The sequence below is a fragment of the Hyperoodon ampullatus genome, assembly GCF_949752795.1.
Source record: "Hyperoodon ampullatus genome assembly, chromosome: 1".
Taxonomy (NCBI): domain Eukaryota; kingdom Metazoa; phylum Chordata; class Mammalia; order Artiodactyla; family Ziphiidae; genus Hyperoodon; species Hyperoodon ampullatus.
In genome coordinates this window covers 3,561,975-3,583,646 of record NC_136914.1, presented here as the reverse complement: position 1 = coordinate 3,583,646, position 21,672 = coordinate 3,561,975, and the positions used below count along the sequence as shown (strand labels likewise).

Here is a 21,672-nt window from a genome sequence, read left to right as displayed (position 1 = left end):
AGAACTGGTAAAATGTAGAGCTAATCTGTTCTTCAGAATGTGGAGCCTTGAAATTGGGGCTTCGGGGCTGGAGAGCATGCTGTGTTGAGGTGGAGTCCCCTTTTGGACAACTGTGGTACTGCAGCCCCACGCTGTGAGATGTCAAGGCCAGAGCCAAGGGAAAGGAGCACAGTAGGTCCCAGCGTTTCTGCCAGAGAGGTCCTCAGGCCTGCGAGGAGTCCTGGAGGGCTTCTTGGAGGTTTGGGGATGGTGGGGGCACTCTGCAGTCCACGCGCAGCCAAGGAGAGGGGATGGCCAGTGGGGAGACCCAGACCACCAGTCACTGAGCCGTGTACCTCCTGGGTAGTGGCTAACCAAGGGCTTCCTCGTTGACATTGTCAACTCAGGGGTGTTGGGGTGATGTTTTTCCTGACAGTCTTTTTAATTTTATAATGGAAGTTGATGGAGAGTACAGATTCTGTGGAAATGCACTCATTCGTAAGGATATACTATCCTAGTCTATAAAGGTTCCTTTTTTCTCCTTCTGCTAGGGGGAAAACTTAGACTTTTCCCTGAGAAATAAGTTTCCCTCATTGCTCATGAATGCTGACATAGCCTTGTACCTTTGCCAGCTTCCACAGTGACTTGCAAAAATTCTATAACCTAAATACCAGAACATGTAACAGCACGTCCTAGAACTGGGCTGGGAGGGTATGGCAGAAATTAAACATATTCCACAGAACATGCAGTTCAGAAAGGCAAAAAGGAACAAGTTAAAAATGTTGATAAAATGTTTGATTTTTTAAAAAATTAACGTGCGTAAACTTTAAAGGAAGTAAATTGAATGGATATTATCATAGAAATTCCAAGTCATAAAGTTAAATGGAGGTTGAGATATAAAATTGTTTTAATTTTCAGGTCCCAAAGTAGAAATTAAGCATTGATGGGCAGAGAGAGTTAGGAAGCATTCACATGCCAGCAGCGGTGAGGGAGAGAAACACCTGGGCTGTCACATGGGATTTATTTACTTTTTACAGTTAATAGATTTTTTCTTTTTTGGTGGTAAAATATATATATATGTATATATATAAAACAAAGTTTGCCATCTTCATCATTTTTAGGTGTATAATTCAATGGCATTAACTACATTCACAGTGTCGTGCAACCATCACCACTATTTCCAAAACTTTTTCATTACCCCAAATGTGCTTTAGGGCTTTATTTTGTAATTGGTTATCTCAAAATTTTTTTCTGGCTTAAACAAAATGCACAATTCAAACTCTTTGTGGTTAAAATTTCAACATATGCCGTATGTTCGGGGATTCTGCTAGGTACGTGTCACCTAGGTACGTGTCACTTGTTCATCAGTTCATCCGTTTCCTTTCATCCTTCCTAATGATGCATGCTTGGTTGAAGAGGGTGCCAATCCAGGTAGAGGAGAGAGGGCTATTATTCTGTCAAGGGCATATGAGGAGCTGCGTCCCGCTGCTGAAATCTCCAAATCAACTCTATTTGTAGGAGAACACTGGTAGTCTTACTTATTTAGTGTATTTTAAAATTTAAAAGCACTATTATTATTATTATTTTAAAATTTTATTTATTTAATCTATTTATTTTTGGCTGCATTGGGTCTTCGTTGCTGCGCGTGGGCTTTCTCTAGTTGTGGCTAGTGGGGGCTACTCTTTGTTGTGGTGTGCAGGCTTCTCATTGCAGTGGCTTCTCGTTGCGGAGCACGGGCTTCAGTAGTTGTGGCACACGGGCTCAGTAGTTGTGGCACGCGGGCTGTAGAGCACAGGCTCAGTAGTTGTGGTGCACGGACTTTGTTGCTCTGCGGCATGTGAGGTCTTCCCGGACCAGGCCTCGAACCCGTGTCCCCTGCATTGGCAGGTGGATTCTTAACCACTGCACCACCAGGGAAATCCCTAAAAGCACTATTATATTCTTTTTTTTTTAACATCTTTATTGTAGTATAATTGCTTTACAATGGTGTCTTAGTTTCTGCTTTATAACAAAGTGAATTATATTCTTGACAGTTTAGAAAAAAATTTAAGAACTTGTCATTACTTTGAACACAAAAGCGATTACTGTTTTTCCATGTTTCTTTTCAGTCTTTTTTCACTTGCGTGTTTTTGACATAGTTAATAATGATGGATCTAACTATATACAAGTGACTTAGTTTTTCATCTGACGTTATCACTTACAGGTTTTTTATTTTTTATTTTGCTCAGCAGTCTTCATAATAATAGGCCCAGGAATGCATGTAGCTTAATTTACATAACCATATTACTTTCTTTGACATTTAGGTTGCCAACATTTGTCACTATGATAAATGAACAACTTCAGACATCTTCTTCCTGTAGTTTAACTCCTTCATTTTGTTCTCATGAGAGGGAGACACAGAATGCTCACATGTATCTTGTTGGGGGTCATGGCTCTTACATTTTCCATGAAGATTTGGTACAATTAGCAGTGGTATGTTTTTGTAGTTATGATAAACATCAGATGGATGACACATGTTTGATTTGGTTTCAGGTTGTGAAAATCTTAGAGAAGCATGACCCCTTGAAGAACACCCAGGCAAAATATGGGTTCATCCCTCCAGATGAGGCCAGTGCTGTACAGAACTATGTAGAACACATGCTCTTTTTGCTGATTGAGGAGCAAGCCAGGGATGCTGCCATGGGGCCAATCCTGGAATTTGTGGTCTCTGAGAACATCATGGAAAAACTCTTCCTTTGGAGTCTGAGACGGGAATTTACTGATGAGACTAAAATGGAGCAGCTAAAGATGTATGAGATGCTGATCACCCAGTCCCACCAGCCTCTGCTGCACCACAAGCCCATCCTGAAGCCCCTGATGATGTTGCTGAGTGCTTGTTCAGGAACAGCCACCCCCACTGTGGAGGGGAAGCTGGTTGTGCTGCTCAGTCAGCTCTGTTCCATTCTTGCCAAAGATCCATCCATCCTGGAGCTCTTCTTCCACACTAGCGAGGACCAAGGGGCTGCCAACTTCCTCATCTTCTCTCTTCTGATTCCCTTCATTCACCGGGAGGGGACTGTAGGCCAGCAGGCCCGGGATGCTTTGCTCTTCATCATGTCTCTCTCTGCTGAGAACAGCGTGGTGGCCCATCACATCGTGGAGAACACCTACTTTTGTCCAGTAAGTCCTTCTTGTTGGCCCATTTTCCACCCGCTTCTCTTCTCCTCTCCTGGGCTAATGACAGATACTTTTTTATTCCTTTCTTTTCAGCAGACTGCCCTTGGCACCTTCTATGGAAAGCTATTTAGAGGAAATCTTTTGGAGGGAGCGGAGGAATTTAAGTTGAGATGCCATTCGGCTGAGCAGTGTCAGCTCAAAATAAGCCAACAGAGGAAACGATACGTGTTACTGTTTCTTGGTTCATTTCTGTTGGGTTACGAGCTGTTTTTAGTTTTTTCTAAGAGCATATCCTGAGCAGTTGGTAAAACCTGCTCTTCTTATATTCTTAGCTTTTCAGGTTGATTCTGCGCCAATGAATCATGGCATATGGTCAGACCCCTCACAGCTGGCTTCACAAATTAATTTGTTTCCCAGCAAGATAATGACCAAAATCGTAGATCCAAAGCACTGATTTTATTTTTAAAAAAAGGAATACATATTTACACTTTTAAGTAGCAAGAAGTCCTCTGTATGGTTTCTTTTTCTTTTTCTTTTAATGTTTATTTATTTAGGCTGCACCAGGTCTTCATTGCGGCACGCGGGATCTTTAGTTGTGGCATGCGGACTTCTTAGTTGCTGCATGCATGCGGGATCTAGTTCCCTGGCCAGGGATGGAACCCGGGCCCCCTGCATTGGGAGCGAGGAGTCTTACCCACTGGACCACCAGGGAAGTCCCTGTGTAGTTTCTTAATAGTTGGTTGGTGAGAAATAAAGGGTAAGGTCTTTTGGAGATGCCCGAGTAGCCAGGCCCAGTCACAGTCCTAGAAAATACTGGGAGCTGTCTGAGATTCTTAAGAAGCCTTAGGACTCTGATTATTTTTTGGTGTTATTTAAATGACAGATTTATAGATATATATCTTCTTTTGGTTTGTCAGATGTTGGGCCACAGCTATTTTTATTTTCCTAAATCAGTGAACATTTTCAGTTTATTTCCGTTATCTGTTCTTTGTACCAGTCATCTCATTATGTTACTTTATAAACTGTATTGCCTTAAATATTCCTGATTCTGCTGGAATCGTGTGTTAAGACCATTAGTGAGTTTTATTAGAACAGGCCAGGCAAGTTGCCATAAGTAGATCAGATTCATTGTTAATTAACACTCCATGGGTAGTTCTTGACCGGGGTGAGGGCATTTAGAAGTGTATGTGGGGTGTGTTTGGTTGTCAAGGGACATGGGGTCACCTGGGAGGGAGGTCAGATAGCATTTAGTGTGCAGGGGCCAGGGATGCTTAAAGTCCAGTAGCTTGTGGAACGGTCACGCACAGGAGAGAACTGACCTGCCCCAGATGCTAATAGCAATCCTAGTGAGTAACATACTGTATTTTGCTTTGAGGTTCAAAAGCAGTAATCTTCTTTATACTACTGAGTCCTATTTTCACTAATAAACCAGAGTCCCCTAGCGTGTGGTGAATATTTATTTCAGGGGAAACAAATGAGTAAAAATATTGAAAAATAGAATTTCAATTAAGTTCAGGGTGCCATGTATCTCTTCTCTTCTGGCTTCTGACCAACGGAATAAGAAATTGCACAAAGATTGAGAATCAAATGGGAAGTGAAGAACTGATTCCATTCATCTGTGCCAACATATTAAATCTCCCTTCCTTATCTCCTTCAACAGAATTATAAACTAGATTATAAACTCTCTTTTGTTGTTGTTGTTGTTGTTGTTGTACGCAGGCCTCTCACTGTTGTGGCCTCTCCCGTTGCGGAGCACAGGCTCCGGACGCGCAGGCTCAGTGGCCATGGCTCACGGGCCCAGCCGCTCCGCGGCATGTGGGATCTTCCCGGACCGGGGCACGAACCCACGTCCCCTGCATCGGCAGGCGGACTCTCAACCATTGCGCCACCAGGGAAGCCCTATAAACTCTTTTTAAAGAATATATCTTCAGGCAAAAATGTAACGCCTCACCCTGAATCTAAGCATCTTTGGAATACGTTGCTGTATTAGTTTTCTACTGCGCCTGTAACAAATTACCAAAAACTCTAGTGGCTTTAAACCACACAAATTATTATCTTACAGTAGTAGTGTCTTGCCGTAGGTTAGAAGTCCAGAAGGTCTCACTGGGCTAACATCAGGATGTCGGCAGGGCTGTGCTCCTTTCTGGAGACTCTTGTGGTGAGGCCGTTTCCTTGTCTTCTCCAGCTTCTAGAGGCTGCCCACACCCCTTAGCTCATGGCCCCCTCCCCCATTTTCACAGTCAGCAGTACTGCGTCTCTCTGACCATCCTTCCGTAGTCACGTTTCCCTCTGACTCTGCTCTTCTGCCGGCCTCTCTCACTTCCACAAGGACATTGTGTTTACCTGGATCATCCAGGATTTAAAGATTTTTAAGATCATCTCTATTTAAAGATCAGCTGATTAGCACCCTTAATTCCATCTGCCACATTAATTTTCCTTTGCCGTGGAACCTCATGTGTTCACAGGCTCAGGAACCAGGATATAGACAGGTCTGGGGGGACCATGATTCTGCCTACCACACTTGGCATATTCATTCAGTTTGGAGGGTTCTTGAAGAGATTTGATCAAGAACACAGCATGATCAAAATTCTTGTAGGAGTTTAATCTGACTAAGTAAGTTTGGGAGCTGTGGAGGAAGCAGGGACACACATTAGGGTCGAGAAACAAGAGTGGCAGGAATGAGAACGTAAGAGAGGAGCTGGATCTGAGCAGTGATGTGGAGGCAGCCGCTCATTAAACAATGGGGCTTTTTCGAGCAGGGGCTCTGCACAGGTTTGAGTTTGGGCTTACGTGAATCGTTTTGGGTCGTTCTGCTATTAAAGAAGGAGTGCAGGTATTAAGACAGATCATCAGAACATCTGCGTGGTTCACCTGTTCAGCATCTACAGGTCAATTGTAAAAAGGTGCCATTGGACTTCCCTGGTGGCGCAGTGGTTAAGAATCTGCCTGCCAATGCAGGGGACACGGGTTCAAGTCCTGATCTGGGAAGATCCCACATGCCGCGGAGCAGCTAAGCCTTGTGCCACAACGACTGAGCCTGCGCTCTAGAGCCCGCGAGCCACAACTACTGAGCCTGAGTGTCACAACTACTGAAACCCGTGCACCTAGAGCCTGGGCTCCTCAACAAGAGAAGCCACCGCAATGAGAAGCCTGTGCACCACAACAAAGAATAGCCCCCGCTCGCCGCAATTAGAGAAAGCCCGAGTGCAGCAACGAAGACCCAATGCAGCCAAAAATAAAAAATGTAAATAAATAAATTTATTTAAAAAAAATAAAAAGGTACCATTCACAAAAGCATCATAATTTATCTTGACTAAATCTAACAAATATGTAAAAGGCCTTTACAAGGAAAATTTTACAACTTTATCAAAGGGCATAAAATAAGATAGAAGTAGATGGAAAGCCCTGCAGTTTGTAGATATTGTGTAGAGGACACTTTTCTGCAAGTCAGTCCATAAAGTTAATGCAATTTATGTTTTACAACTTTTTATTATGGAAAAAAGCAAAATACAGAAAACTTGGAAAATACTAAAATGAACACCATGTACACACCGTTTAAATTCAAAATTGTTAATATTTGTCATATTTGCATATATTTATCACCTATGCCCTTTATTTGTTTTGTTGTGCTATTTGAAATTAAATTATAGACATCAAGTATTTTAATATGTATCTCCTACAAATAAGGACATGCTCCTGCATAATCACAATACCATTATTACACTAAGAAAATTATACAATAATTCCATAATATGATCTAATATCCAGTTTCCCAATTAGGCCCCAAGTGACTCTTTTTTTCATTTTGGCTGCATGGCACGGCATGTGGGGTCTTAGTTCCCTGACCAGGGATGGAACCCCTGCTCCCTGCATTGGAAGCGTGGATTCTTAACCACACCCGGGTTCGATCCCTGGTCTGGGAACCAGATCCCGCATCCTGCAATTAAAGATCCTGCACGTGGCAGCAAAGATCCCGTGTGCCTCAACTAAGACCCAGAGCAGCCAAATAAATAAATAAATAAATTAAAAAAAAGCAAAAACACAGATTGGGAGAAGATATTTGCAACACACATAACTACAAGTGGTTGGTACCCAAAATATACAAAAATATTTGTAATACTACAAATAGATAAGAAAATGAGGAAACATGGGTGAAGGATACGAACAGTCGTTTCCCAAAAGACCCCAAACCTGATAAATATATGAAAATACGCTCATCTGCTCTAGAGTCAGGGAAATACAAATGAACCCACAATGAGACACCAGGTAATGGCATCAGAGTGGCTAACCATTAGACGTCTGATAGCACCAAGTGCTGTCGAGGGGGTGGAACAACAGGAACTCTTGAGAATATAAATGGGTACAATAACGCAGGAAAGCCATATGGCAATATTTAATGAAATTGAATATTTGCATACCATGTGATCCTGCATCTTCACTTCTAGATATCTGTCCTAGGGAAATCGGGCACATGTTTACAAGGGTACATGCACAAAGATATTCTATAGCATCGGGGTGCATGTATCTTTTCGAATTAGCGTTTTGTTTTCTTTGTATAAAAATGGAATGAAATTTTGCCATTTGAAACAGCATGGATGGACCTGGAGGGTATTATGCTTAGGAAATAAATAAGAGAAAGACAAATATGTCTTCACTTATATGTGGAATCTAAAAAATAAAACAGGGGGGCCGGAGGAAGATGGCGGAAGAGTAAGACGCGGAGATCACCTTCCTCCCCACAGATACATCAGAAATTCATCTACACGTGGAACAACTCCAACAGAACACCTACTGAACGCTGACAGAAGACCTCAGACCCCCCAAAAGGCAAGAAACTCCCCACATACCTGGGTAGGTCAAAAGAAAAAAAGAATAAACAGAGACAATAGGATATGGACGGGACCTGCACCAGTGGGAGGGAGCCGTGAAGGAGGGAAGGTTTCTACACACTACAAGCCCCTTCGCGGGCGGACACTGCAGGTGGCGGAGGGGGAAAGCTTCGGAGTAGCGGAGGAGAGCACAGCAACAGGGGTGCGGAGGGCAAAGCAGAGAGATTTTGGCACAGAGGATCGGTGCCCTCAGGCACACACCAGCCCGAGAGACTTGTCTGCTCGGCCGCCAGGGCGGGCGGGGCTGGGAGCTGAGGCTCGGGTATCGGCTTTCAGTCGGAGCGCAGGGAGAGGTCTGGGGCTGGCGGCAGGAAGAGACCCTGAAGGGGTTAGTGCTAGCCCGGAGGGAGTCCGGGGAAAGGGTCTGGAGCTACCGGAGAGGCAAGAGACTTTTTTCCCTTTTGTTGCCTGCTGCGCGAGGAGAGGGCATTCCCCTCCCTCCCCTCTGCCTGAGTGAGCCAGAGCCCCCGAATCAGCGGCTCCTTTAAACCCGTCCTGTCTGAGCGAAGAACGGACGCCCTCCGGCGACCTACGCGCAGAGGCGGGGCCAGGTCCAAGGCTGAGACCCGGGAGCTGTGAGAGCAGAGACAGGGAAATCTCTCTGTGCAGCCTCCGAGGCAGCGGATTAAAGCTCCACGGTCCATTTGATGTGCCCTGCGTCTGTGGAGTGCATGAATGGACAGCGAATCATCCCAAATTGAGGAAGTGGACCTTGAGGACAAGATTTAAGACTTTCCCCCCTTTTTTTCCCCTCTTTTTACAACGAATTATCTCAAATTAAGGAGGTGGACTTAGCAAGATTTCAGACTTTTCGCCCTTTTCCTCTTTTTACAACGAATTATCCCAAATCGAGGAGGTGGACTTGGAGAGCAAGATTTTTGATTTTTCCCCCTGCTCTCTTTTTGTGAATGTGTATGTGTAATCTTCTGTGTAAGATTCTCTCTGTATAGCTTTGCTTCCACCATATGTCCCAGGGTTCTATTGGTCCGTGTTTTTTTTTCAATAATTACTTTTTAATTTTAATAACGCTACTATATTTCATACTTTATTCTATTTTACTTTACCTGCTCTTTCTTTTTTTCCTCCCTTCCCTTCCTCCCTCCCTCCCTCCGCTCCTCCTTTCCTTCTTTCTTTTTCTTTCCTCCATCCCTCCCTCCCTCCCACCCTTCTTCTTTCCACTTTCTTTTTCTTTCCTTCCTCCCTCCCTCCCTCCCTCCTGTCTTTCTTTCTTTCTTTCCTTCCTCCCTCCCTCTCTTCTTCCATTCACTCTTCCTTTTGCTTTCATTCCTCCCTCCCTCCCTCCTTTCTTTCCTTCTTTCTTTCCATCCTTCCTCCCTCCCTCCTTTCTTTCTTTCTTCCTTCCTTCCTTTCTTCCCTTCTTCCTTTCTTTCAATCTCTCTTTCTTTCTTCTACTAATTATTTCTCTCTACTTTTTCTCACTGTTATTCTGAGCCGGGTGGATGAAAGGCTCTTGGTGCTGCAGCCAGGAGTTAGTGCTGTGCCTCTGAAGTGGGAGAGCCAACTTCAGGACACGGGTCCACAAGAGACCTCCCAGCTCCACATAATATCAAGCAGCGAAAATCTCCCAGGGATCTCCATCTCAACACCAGCACCCAGCTTCAGTCAATGACCAGCAAGCTACAGTGCTGGTCACCCTATGCCAAGCAACTAGCAAGGCAGGAACACAACCCCACCCATTAGCAGAGAGGCTACCTAAAAACATAATAAGGCCACAGACACCCCAAAACACACCACCAGACGTGGACCTGTCCACCAGAAAGACAAGATCGAGCTTCAACCACCAGAACACAGGCATTAGTCCCCCCCACCAGGAAGCCTACACAACCTACTGAAACAACCTTAGCCACGGGGGACAGACACCAAAAACAACGGGAACTACGAATCTGCAGCCTGCAAAAAGGAGACCCCAAACACAGTAACATAAGCAAAATGAGAAAGCAGAAAAACACACAGCAGGTGAAGGAGCAAGATAAAAACCTACCAGACCTAACAAATGAAGACGTAATAGGCAGTCTACCTGAAAAAGAATTCAGAATAATGATAGTAAAGCTGATCCAAGATTCTATTTCCCAGATCCAAAATCTTGGAAATAGAATAGACAATATGCAAGAAACAGTTAACAAGGACCTAGAAGAGCTAAAGATGAATCAAGCATCGATTAAAAACACAATAAATGAAATGAAAAATACTCTAGATGGGATCAATAGCAGAATAACTGAGGCAGAAGAACGGATAAGTGAGGTGGAAGATAAAATAGTGGAAATAACTGATGCAGAGAAAAATAAAGAAAAAAGAATGAAAAGAACAGAGGACAGTCTCAGAGACCTCTGGGACAACATTAAACGCACCAACATTCGAATTATAGGGGTTCCAGAAGAAGAAGAGAAAAAGAAAGGGACTGAGAAAATATTTGAAGAGATTATAGTTGAAAACTTCCCTAATATGGGAAAGGAAATAGTTAATCAAGTCCAGGAGGCACAGAGAGTCCCATACAGAATAAATCCAAGAAGAAATACGCCAAGACACATATTAATCAAACTGTCAAAAATTAAACACAAAGAAATCATATTAAAAGCAGCAAGGGAAAAACAACAAATAACACACAAGGGAATCCCCATCAGGTTAACAGCTGATCTCTCAGCAGAAACTCTACAAGCCAGAAGGGAGTGGCAGGACATAATTAAAGTGATGAAGGAGAGAAACCTGCAACCAAGATTACTCTACCCAGCAAGGATCTCATTCAGATTTGATGGAGAAATTAAAACGTTTACAGACAAGCAAAAGCTGAGAGAGTTCAGCACCACCAAACCAGCTTTACAACAAATGCTAAAGGAACTTCTCTAGGCAAGAAACACAACAGAAGGACTATACCTACAATAACGAACCCAAAGCCATTAAGGAAATGGGAATAGGAACATACATATCAATAATTACCTTAAATGTAAATGGACTAAATGCTCCCACCAAAAGACACAGAGTGGCTGAATGGATACAAAAACAAGACCCATATATATGCTGTCTACAAGAGACCCACTTCAGACCTAGAGACACATACAGATTGAAAGTAAGGGGATGGAAAAAGATATTCCATGCAAATGGAAATCAAAAGAAAGCTGGAGTAGCAATTCTTATATCAGACAAAATAGACTTTAAAATAAAGACTATTAGAAGAGACAAAGAAGGACACTACATAACGATAAAGAGATCGATCCAAGAAGAAGATATAACAATTGTAAATATTTATGCACCCAACATAGGAGCACCTCAATACATAAGGCAAATACTAACAGCCATAAAAGGGGAAATCGACAGTAACACAATCATAGTAGGGGACTTTAACACCCCACTTTCACCAATGGACAGATCATCCAAAATGAAAATAAATAAGGAAACACAAGCTTTAAATGATACATTAAACAAGATGGACTTAATTGATATTTATAGGACATTCCACCCAAAAACAACAGAATACACATTTTTCTCAAGTGCTCATGGAACATTCTCCAGGATAGATCATATCTTGGGTCACAAATCAAGCCTTGGTAAATTTAAGAAAATTGAAATTGTATCAAGTATCTTTTCCGACCACAATGCTATGAGACTAGACATCAATTACAGGAAAAGATCTGTAAAAAATACAAACACATGGAGGCTAAACAATACACTACTCAATAACGAAGTGATCACTGAAGAAATCAAAGAGGAAATTAAGAAATACCTAGAAACAAATGACAATGGAGACACGACGACCCAAAACCTATGGGACACAGCAAAAGCAGTTCTAAGGGGGAAGTTGATAGCAATACAATCCCACCTTAAGAAACAGGAAACATATCGAGTAAACAACCTGACCCTGCACCTAAAGCAATTAGAGAAAGAAGAACAAAAAACCCCCAAAGTTAGCAGAAGGAAAGAAATCATAAAGATCAGATCAGAAATAAATGAAAAAGAAATGAAGGAAACGATAGCAAAGATCAACCAAACTAAAAGCTGGTTCTTTGAGAAGATAAACAAAATTGAGAAACCATTAGCCAGACTCATCAAGAAAAGAAGGGAGAAGACTCAAATCAGTAGAATTAGAAATGAAAAAGGAGAAGTAACAACTGACACTGCAGAAATACAAAAGATCATGAGAGATTACTATAAGCAACTCTATGCCAATAAAATGGACAACCTGGAAGAAATGGACAAATTCTTAGAAATGCACAACCTACCAAGACTGACTCAGGAAGAAATAGAAAATATGAATAGACCAATCACAAGCACTGAAATTGAAACTGTGATTAAAAATCTTCCATCAAACAAAAGCCCAGGACCAGATGGCTTCACAGGCGAATTCTATCAAACATTTAGAGAAGAGCTAACACCCATCCTTCTCAAACTCTTCCAAACAATATCAGAGGAAGGAACACTCCCAAACTCATTCTACGAGGCCACCATCACCTTGATACCAAAACCAGGCAAGGATGTCACAAAGAAAGAAAACTACAGGCCAATATCACTGATGAACATAGATGCAAAAATCCTCAACAAAATACTAGCAAACAGAATCCAACAGCACATTAAAAGGATCATACACCATGATCAAGTGGGGTTTATTCCAGGAATGCAAGGATTCTTCAATATACGCAAATCAATCAATGTGATACACCATATTAACAAATTGAAGGAGAAAAACCATATGATCATCTCAATAGATGCAGAGAAAGCTTTCGACAAAATTCAACACCCATTTATGATAAAAACCCTGCAGAAAGTAGGCATAGAGGGAACTTTCCTCAACATAATAAAGGCCATATATGACAAACCCACAGCCAACATTGTCCTCAATGGTGAAAAACTGAAACCATTTCCACTAAGATCAGGAACAAGACAAGGCTGCCCACTCTCACCACTCTTATTCAACCTAGTTTTGGAAGTTTTAGCCACAGCAATCAGAGAAGAAAAGGAAATAAAAGGAATCCAAATTGGAAAAGAAGAAGTAAAGCTGTCACTGTTTGCAGATGACATGATACTATACATAGAGAATCCTAAAGATGCTACCGAAAAACTACTAGAGCTAATCAATGAATTTGGTAAAGTAGCAGGATACAAAATTAATGCACAGAAATCTCTGGCATTCCTGTACACTAATGATGAAAAATCTGAAAATGAAATCAAGAAAACACTCCCATTTACCATTGCAACAAAAAGAATAAAATATCTAGGAATAAACCTACCTAAGGAGACAAAAGACCTGTATGCAGAAAATTATAAGACACTGATGAAAGAAATTAAAGAGGATATAAATAGATGGAGAGATATACCATGCTCCTGGATTGGAAGAATCAATATTGTGAAAATGACTCTACTACCCAAAGCAATCTACAGATTCAATGCAATCCCTATCAAACTACCACTGGCATTTTTCACAGAAGTAGAACAAAAAATTTCAAAATTTGTTTGGAAAAACAAAAGACCCCGAATAGCCAAAGCAATCTTGAGAACGAAAAACGGAGCTGGAGGAATCAGGCTGCCTGACTTCAGACTATACTACAAAGCTACAGTAATTAAGACAGTGTGGTACTGGCATAAAAACAGAAAGATAGATCAGTGGATCAGGATAGAAAGCCCAGAGATAAACCCACGCACATATGGCCAACTTATCTTTGATAAAGGAGGCAGGAATGTACAGTGGAGAAAGGACAGCCTCTTCAATAAGTGGTGCTGGGAAAACTGGACAGGGACATGTCAAAGTATGAGATTAGATCATTCCCTAACACCATACACAAAAATAAGCTCAAAATGGATTAAAGACCTAAATGTAAGGCCAGAAACTATCAAACTCCTAGAGGAAAACATAGGCAGAACACTCTATGACATAAATCACAGCAAGATCCTTTTGGACCCACCTCCTAGAGAAATGGAAATAAAAACAAAGATAAACAAATGGGACCTAATGAAACTTCAAAGCTTTTGCACAGCAAAGGAAACCATAAACAAGACCAAAAGACAACCCTCAGAATGGGAGAAAATATTTGCAAATGAAGCAACTGACAAAGGATTAATCTCCAAAATTTATAAACAGCTCATGCAGCTCAATAGCAAAAAAACAAACAACCCAATCCAAAAATGGGCAGAAGACTTAAATAGGCATTTCTCCAAAGAAGATATACAGACTGCCAACAAACACATGAAAGAATGCTCAACATCATTAATCATTAGAGAAATGCAAATCAAAACTACAATGAGATATCATCTCACACCAGTCAGAATGGCCATCATCAAGAAATCTAGAAACAATAAATGCTGGAGAGGGTGTGGAGAAAAGGGAACACTCTTGCACTGCTGGTGGGAATGTGAATTGGTACAGCCACTATGGAGAACAGTATGGAGGTTCCTTAAAAAACTAAAAATAGAACTACCATATGAGCCAGCAATCCCACTACTAGGCATATACCCTGAGAAAACCATAATTCAAAAAGAGACATGTACCAAAATGTTCATTGCAGCTCTATTCACAATAGCCCGGAGCTGGAAACAACCTAAGTGTCCATCATCGGATGAATGGATAAAGAAGATGTGGCACATATATACAATGGAATATTACTCAGCCATAAAAAGAAACGAAACTGAGCTATTTGTAATGAGGTGGATAGACCTAGAGTCTGTCATACAGAGTGAAGTAAGTCAGAAAGAGAAAGACAAATACCGTATGCTAACACATATATATGGAATTAAAAAAAAAAAAATGTCATGAAGAACCTAGGGGTAAAACGGGAATAAAGACACAGACCTACTTGAGAATGGACTTGAGGATATGGGGAAGGGGAAGGGTAAGCTGTGACAAAGGGAAAGAGAGGCATGGACATATATACACTACCAAACGTAAGGTAGATAGATAGTGGGAAGCAGCCGCAGAGCACAGGGAGATCAGCTCGGTGCTTTGTGACCGCCTGGAGGGGTGGGATGGGGAGGGTGGGAGGGAGGGAGATGCATGAGGGAAGGGATGTGGGAACAGATGTATATGTATGACTGATTCACTTTGTTATAAAGCAGAAACTAATAAAAAAATTAAAAAAAAAAATAAAACAAATGAAGAAATATGACAAAACAGGAAAAGACTCACAGGTACAGAGAACAAACTCGTGGTTATCAGTGGGGAGAGGGGTTGGGGTCAGGGCAAAATAGGTGAAGGGTACAAACTACTAGGTATAACGTAAATAAGTTACAAGGATGTAATGTACAGCACAGGGAATATAGTCAATATTTTATAATAATTTTGAATGGAGTGTAATCTATAAAAATATCAAATTACTATGTTATGTTGAAACTAATATAATATTGTAAGTCAACTGTACTTCAATAAAAAAATGAATGAATCACATTTCACATTTATTAGCATGTAACTGCATCTACATGTGTGAACACCAATAAACCTAAAAACAAAAAGCATGAAATCTAGAAACATAAAAAAGTAAGTAGCAAAAGGTTACATATAGTATGTTAATATTTACATAAAATTTACATGAAGTTTTAAGACGAAATCTTAGTGTATACTGGTTTTCGGATACCTATGAATACAGTAGAAGTACAAAAACAAGCACAGGCATAATAGGTACTAAGTTCAGGACTGTGGTTACTTTTGGGGGCAAAGGAAGGAGGAGGGATGGTAATGGGATTGGAGTAGGGTTTAGCTCTATTTGTAATGTTTTATTTTTTTAAAAACAAAGAGCACTCTGAAGAAATTATGGCAAAATATTAAAATCTTAAACCTTGTGGATGGTTTTCTATTCTATTATGTTTTACGTTTTTGTAATATTGCATATTTTACACATTTAAACATATTAGGACTAGAATGGAGCATGCTTTTAACGTTTAGATTTCCACTTACTAAGTTATAGGCAGATTTCACTGAGTAGTTGTTGCTTTCATAAAAAAGTGTTTTAAAACCCTGTACAGTTCATTAAAATTAGAGGAAAAACATCTCCAGCTGACCTTATTTGCCAGAATGGAACACAGAGCTTCCTTGTGCTAAGTTGCCCCTCAGGATAGATCCCATAATCTCATTTGTACCCAGTTTTCTATAATTACAACTGACAACATAATTAAACAAAAAAAAAAGACCTCTTTATGTTGAAGATAAAAGCATACTCTATTAACCATGCAGCTAAGGACCACAATTGACAAAAAGCTTTCTCTAATTAGTATGATTGTCAAAGTGTGTTAGCATCAGGCTTTGGGAAGAGTGATGACTCTTTCAGGAAACTGGACCACTTTTGGAAACTTTTGTTCTGTGGTTGATAGGAAGAGCTTGCTGGTTCTGCTGCCTCTTGTCTCAAGCTGTGTTTTCCCAAGAAAAGAAAGAGAATGAGGATACTCTAGGGAACTATTTAGTGCCAATGAATGGTTGAGGAGTATATGACCGTAGCTTCTTTTGATTTTTTTAAACCGAGTATTGATGATTAAGCCCTGTCACTTGTTGCATATTGGCAAAAGTCGAAAACAGCCTATACATACATTAGGAGATGCAGATTGAAATAAGCAGCCTTTCGGTACACAGCCACAGGTAGAAAGTTATTTATCCCATATCTAAAATTTATGAGGCTTTTTATTTCGGCAAGTTGTCACATATGGTCCCCACCAGGTGTTTTGCTGCTAGCTTCTGACTAAAGCCATCTGCTTACGATCTTTTTGTTTTTGCTGAAATTAACTGGGTGCTATTAGATGTTGAAAGTTAAAGGCGGACCTTTCCAGATTGCTCACTGCTCTGTGCACATCATCTCTCTCCCCTCCCTCGGAAGCATTGCTGTGTGTAAACCATCATGCCGACCTCTTTACGTGCACGATTTCCTTCAATCCTTGCAGCAGCTCAGTGAAGAAACTGAACTTTCAGGGACTTTCTGCCTGTGAATGGCAGAGACAGGTTCAAAACCACGTTAGTCTGATACTGAAATCCATGGTCTCGACAATTACCATGCTATACTGCCATCAGAGAAGTGGTTTGCGTTTTTAAATTGTCTGTCATCCTTGTGGTTTTATATGGTGATTTGTTTTTTTAAGACTCTTGAGAAAAGATAAATTAAAAATATTGGGTTATGGGACTTCCCTGGCGGTCCAGTGGTTAAGATTCCACACTCCCAACGCAGGGGGGCATGGGTTCGATCCCTGGTTGGGGAACTAAGAGCCCACATGCCTCATGGCGTGGCCAAAAAAAAAAAAAAATTAATACTTAATCTGTGGGAATAAATATAATGTTTTACAGTTACTTTTTTGTGGTCAGGATCAGTAAAAGGCTAAAAGAGTGGATGAGCATTTAAAAAAAATTCGCTGTTGAATGTCTATATATTCTTACATTTTTAAGTTAAAAATTAAACTTGAAGGTAAATAGCTTGTGCCGTCAAACTCCCGGAAGAATTACCTGCAGACCTGTTGTTGCCCCTCCTGTCCCCTCTTCCTAGTCCCACAGCACCACCTGCACCTCTTCCTGAAGTAATGGTCTTTCTTGCATTTATTGGTTGATTGGTGGTCTTTGCCATCTCACCCAGTCTGACTCGCTCAGTGCTCTTTCCCCAGCACCGGCCTGACGCGGTGCCTGGCCTGTCGTTGGTCTTCTAGAAGTATCTGTGGATTGGATGAAGGAATCTGAACTCTGAGCAAAGTCTTGGAAAGGATAAATATTTAGCAGTAAAGATTTGGAATCTTGCTCTTAAGCCCGTGTAGTCCTCTTTATTGTGCAGACTGTTTTCTTCTGTGTTTCTCCGCCACGCTGGAGACCACTGCAGAAACATTCTCTGGCTCTGCTTCCAGGGGCGAGCACATGGCAGGAGTGCGTGTCCAGCGGGCACACCGCACTGTCTTCCCGCACAGGCGGGCCGTGTTCGCATCTCAGCCATGCCCTTTTCAGAACACTCTTTAAAAAAAAAGTGAATATTAGGTATGTGTTATTTTTAATTACTGCCACTGATGTATGTAATTTGAAAATTAATGTTGCTGTAATTATACTGATATACTGAATAGTTATTCCCAGCTTCTTAGTCAGACAAATTAAGCTGTCTTTATGAATTCATTTTCAAAGCCTCCAAGTGGTTAAGGAATCGGGAGTATGCAGAATTAAAGCCTTTGTTCTCTGGTTAATTTAGCATGAGTTAGCAAATGTAATTGATTTTAAAAATGTGGCATCAAGATTAGATTTCCCTTCAAGGAGAACTTTTGGTCTCTGTTCTCTCTTGCCAGCGGTTTCTAATTTATAACAAACAGCTCACTTGGGGTCACATTCAAAACTGGAATTAAAGTGATTTGTTTGGGTTTGCTGACAAGGAGTTAAATGCTTTTAAATCGGGGACATTCTCCTCTGGGACCACAGATGCCCTGATTTTGGAAGAGATACGTGCACTATCTTGTCTACTATCGTATGTCCCGTACTTAACATAGTACCTGGCCTGAAGATGCTCACTGATTTTTTTTTTTTTAAATGAGTGAGTGAATGAATGAGTAAATCAAGGTCACTAGGAAATAGAACAGAGAAATGTATGTAACCTTTCTCTTTCTCCACTGTTGAGACGGTTCGTGTCTTTCTCTCGCTGCCCTCACACTCCACTGTGGGCTCATAGCCCCCATCCCCACCCCTCCCCCATCCCTCCCCTCCCCCATTCCCCCCCAATGGCGGCGTCTGGTTTCTTTGCACTGAGACCTCCAGGTGGCCAATCCTCAGGCCCATCCTCTGTTGTTGACGGATGTGTTACTCAGGGGAAGTACTGTTAGCGTCTGACTGGGCAAGTCGCCCACATCTGCCGTGTGGACGAGAATGAACACGTCAGGCCAGGTGAGATGGAGGAGAGGGCTGATAAATTAATAAATGCACGCAGGACAGTTGCTACACAGGGAGCTCGAGAGGGTGCCCTGGGATCAAGACGGGGAGGAGAGGCAACAGTCTGTAGGTAATTTTTCCAAGTTCGGCATGCCGGGATCCACATCTCCTTTTTTTTAAAATAAATTTATTTATATTTTATTTTTGGCTGCGTTGGGTCTTCGTCGCTGGGTGCGGGCTTTCTCTAGTTGCAGAGAGCAGGGGCTACTCTTCATTGTGGTGCGCGGACTTCTCATTGCGGTGGCTTCTCTTGTTGCGGAGCTCGGGCTCTAGGCGCATGGGCTTCAGTAGCTGTGGCACTCGGGCTCAGTAGTTGTGGCTCACGGGCTCTAGAGTGCAGGCTCAGTAGTTGTGGTGCACGGGTTTAGTTGCTCGGCAGCATGTGGGATCTTCCCGGACCAGGGCTCAAACCCGTGTCCCCCACACTGGCTGGCGGATTCTTAACCACTGTGCCACCAGGGAAGTCCCTAAGGAGTTTTTTTGATGTGGACCATTTTTAAAGTCTTTATTGAGTTTGTTACAATATTGCTTCTGTTTTATGTTTTGGTTTTCTTGACCCCGAGGCGTGTGGGATCCTAGCTCCCCGACCAGGGATCGAACCCGCACCCCCTGCACTGGAAGGAGAAGTCTTAACCACTGGACTGCCAGGGAGGTCCCTATCCCTCCTTCTGACTTTCTGTGTCTGACTCCAGGCACTATGGATTATTTTGTTATAGCTCACGGTCTAAACCTCCCTTCCCTTCTCTCTCTGGTCTGTGTAGCTTGGGGTCTCGTCGCCATGTGGACAGCTCCAGGGCTCCATCTCTAGTCCAGATCCCTCTCGTAGGTGTCAGACCCACACACTGTCTGCTGGACTCTCCACTGGGCTCCAGCTCTGTGTTCTGTCCTACAGAACCCTGCAGGACCTGGCTCCAGTGAACCTTGCCAGGCTCCTCCCATCTCTAACTATATGCTCCAGTAATACTGCACTTCTCTTAGTTCCAGAAGGTGCCATCTTTTCTTGCTCCTTTGAGCTTTTGTACATCCTCTGCTTGGAATATTCTTCTTTCCAACATTCTTTTTCTGGCTAACTCTTATTCATTCTTCAGCAGCTTGGACATCACTTCTTTTTTTAAAAAATTAATTTATTTAATTTATTTATTTTTGGCTGCATTGGGTCTTTGTTGATGGGCGTGGGCTTTCTCTAGTTGCGGCGAGCGGGGACTGCTCTTCGTGGCGGTGCGTGGGCTTCTCATTGCGGTGGCTTCTCTTGTTGCAGAGCATGGGCTCTAGGTGCACGGGCTTCAGTAGTTGTGGCGTGCGGGCTTAGTTGCTCCGCAGCATGTGGAATCTTCCCGGACCAGGGCTCGAACTCGTGTCCCCTGCATTGGCAGGCAGATTCTTAACCACTGTGCCACCAGGGGAGCCCGACATCACTTCTTCTGAGAACATTTCCTGCTCCCAACACTCCAAGTCTGGGTTTGTATATCCACGGTGACATATTTTCTATTATGTAGTTTGAGCATTTATTACACTGTTATAATTGCCTGTTCATCTCTTATTAGACTGTGAGATCAGTGAATACTTTGCTGTTTCTTTTCTGGGCCTAACTCATAATGGAGTGTTTTCTTGAATGTTTCTATCCCATTTGAGTTCCTTATAACCTCAGGGTTTACCCTAGAGCAGCACCTTTTATAAATCACTTCTGTGTTTCTTTCTGGGCACTTCCTGTCCATCCTTTGCACATCTACCAGATCAGGAGCCCTGAGGTGCTGTTTGGCTAGCATCACTTCCCCGTACTGTGAAATTCATTGTTTCCCTTGGTCCTGTTCTCCACAAGATAAAACTAATAGGCAGTCAACGTGTGTGTTCCTTTTCTATATTTCTGTCTCAATTTAATGCATCAGCATTTTCTTAATGACCGAGCTGGATAAAGTGACAGTTTGGAGTTCTCACTCACCGTCACTAACTGAGCCCAAATGCTGTCAGTGTCATTTAGAAACCGAGCAGGGGAAGAAAGTAAACCTTGTGAGCTTTGCGTTAATACTGGATAGGTAGGTATGATAGTAAGATCACCCTCATGTCCACCTTATGTGTGATCCTCCCCTTTCTTTACTCCTCTTTTTCCCACTGCTGATGCTTCCGTTTAGACCCGCTTTAGCTCTGTTTGAAGTATCGTCATCCCATCTAACTGACCCGTGACCCCCAGTTCTTTCTTCTTGCTATAATTTGTGGAGATGAGATGAAAGCCCTCTCTAAACTGGAAACATGCACGTGTCAGTCATGAGCTTTAACATGCCTGCAGGAATCTTTCTCATAAAGCTACTCATGCTGCTCGTGTGAGATCTTCTGTCCTGGGCCGCCTCAGTCCAGGGTGTGTCCCCATGGAACGGGGGTGTGTGTGTGTGGGTCGTCTCTGTGTGCGCACTCAGCGTCGTGTAACAGAACGCATTGTTTACGAGTTCGCTCCTCTCCTGCATACCTTGGGAGCCGGAACCATGCTTTTTCTTCATCTTGCATGTGTCTCCCTCACTCCCCCTACCACTGCCCAGCGTAGGCCTGGCACATAAGAGATCAACAACCTGTAGCCTCGCGTAGGTATTAGCCGAAGACCTCTGGGGCTCCTGTTCCCTCTGCTGGACGTGTCCTTCCCTCCCGCCTCCAGCTGTGGAATCCTTCCTAGCTGACAGCCTCTTAATGCTGGAATACCTCGCTACCTAAAGTACAGTCTGGACCCGTGGCAGTGGCGTCACCTGGGAGCTGTTTGTTGCAGGTTAAGAACCTGGGGAAAGTGTTGAT

At 42.4% G+C, this 21,672-nt stretch overlaps 1 protein-coding gene across 1 annotated transcript in view; it reads left to right on the top strand.

Moving 5' to 3' along the window:
* FHIP1A (FHF complex subunit HOOK interacting protein 1A) overlaps positions 1–21,672 on the top strand; it is a gene marked incomplete at its 5' end in the record, with an annotated part of 105,238 nt that overhangs the window by 8,446 nt on the left and 75,120 nt on the right. Inside the window, one exon of the mRNA XM_079707829.1 lies at positions 2,512–3,138. Within this exon, the coding sequence (XP_079563955.1) occupies positions 2,512–3,138 (627 nt within the window). The remainder of the gene's footprint in view (positions 1–2,511; positions 3,139–21,672) is intronic.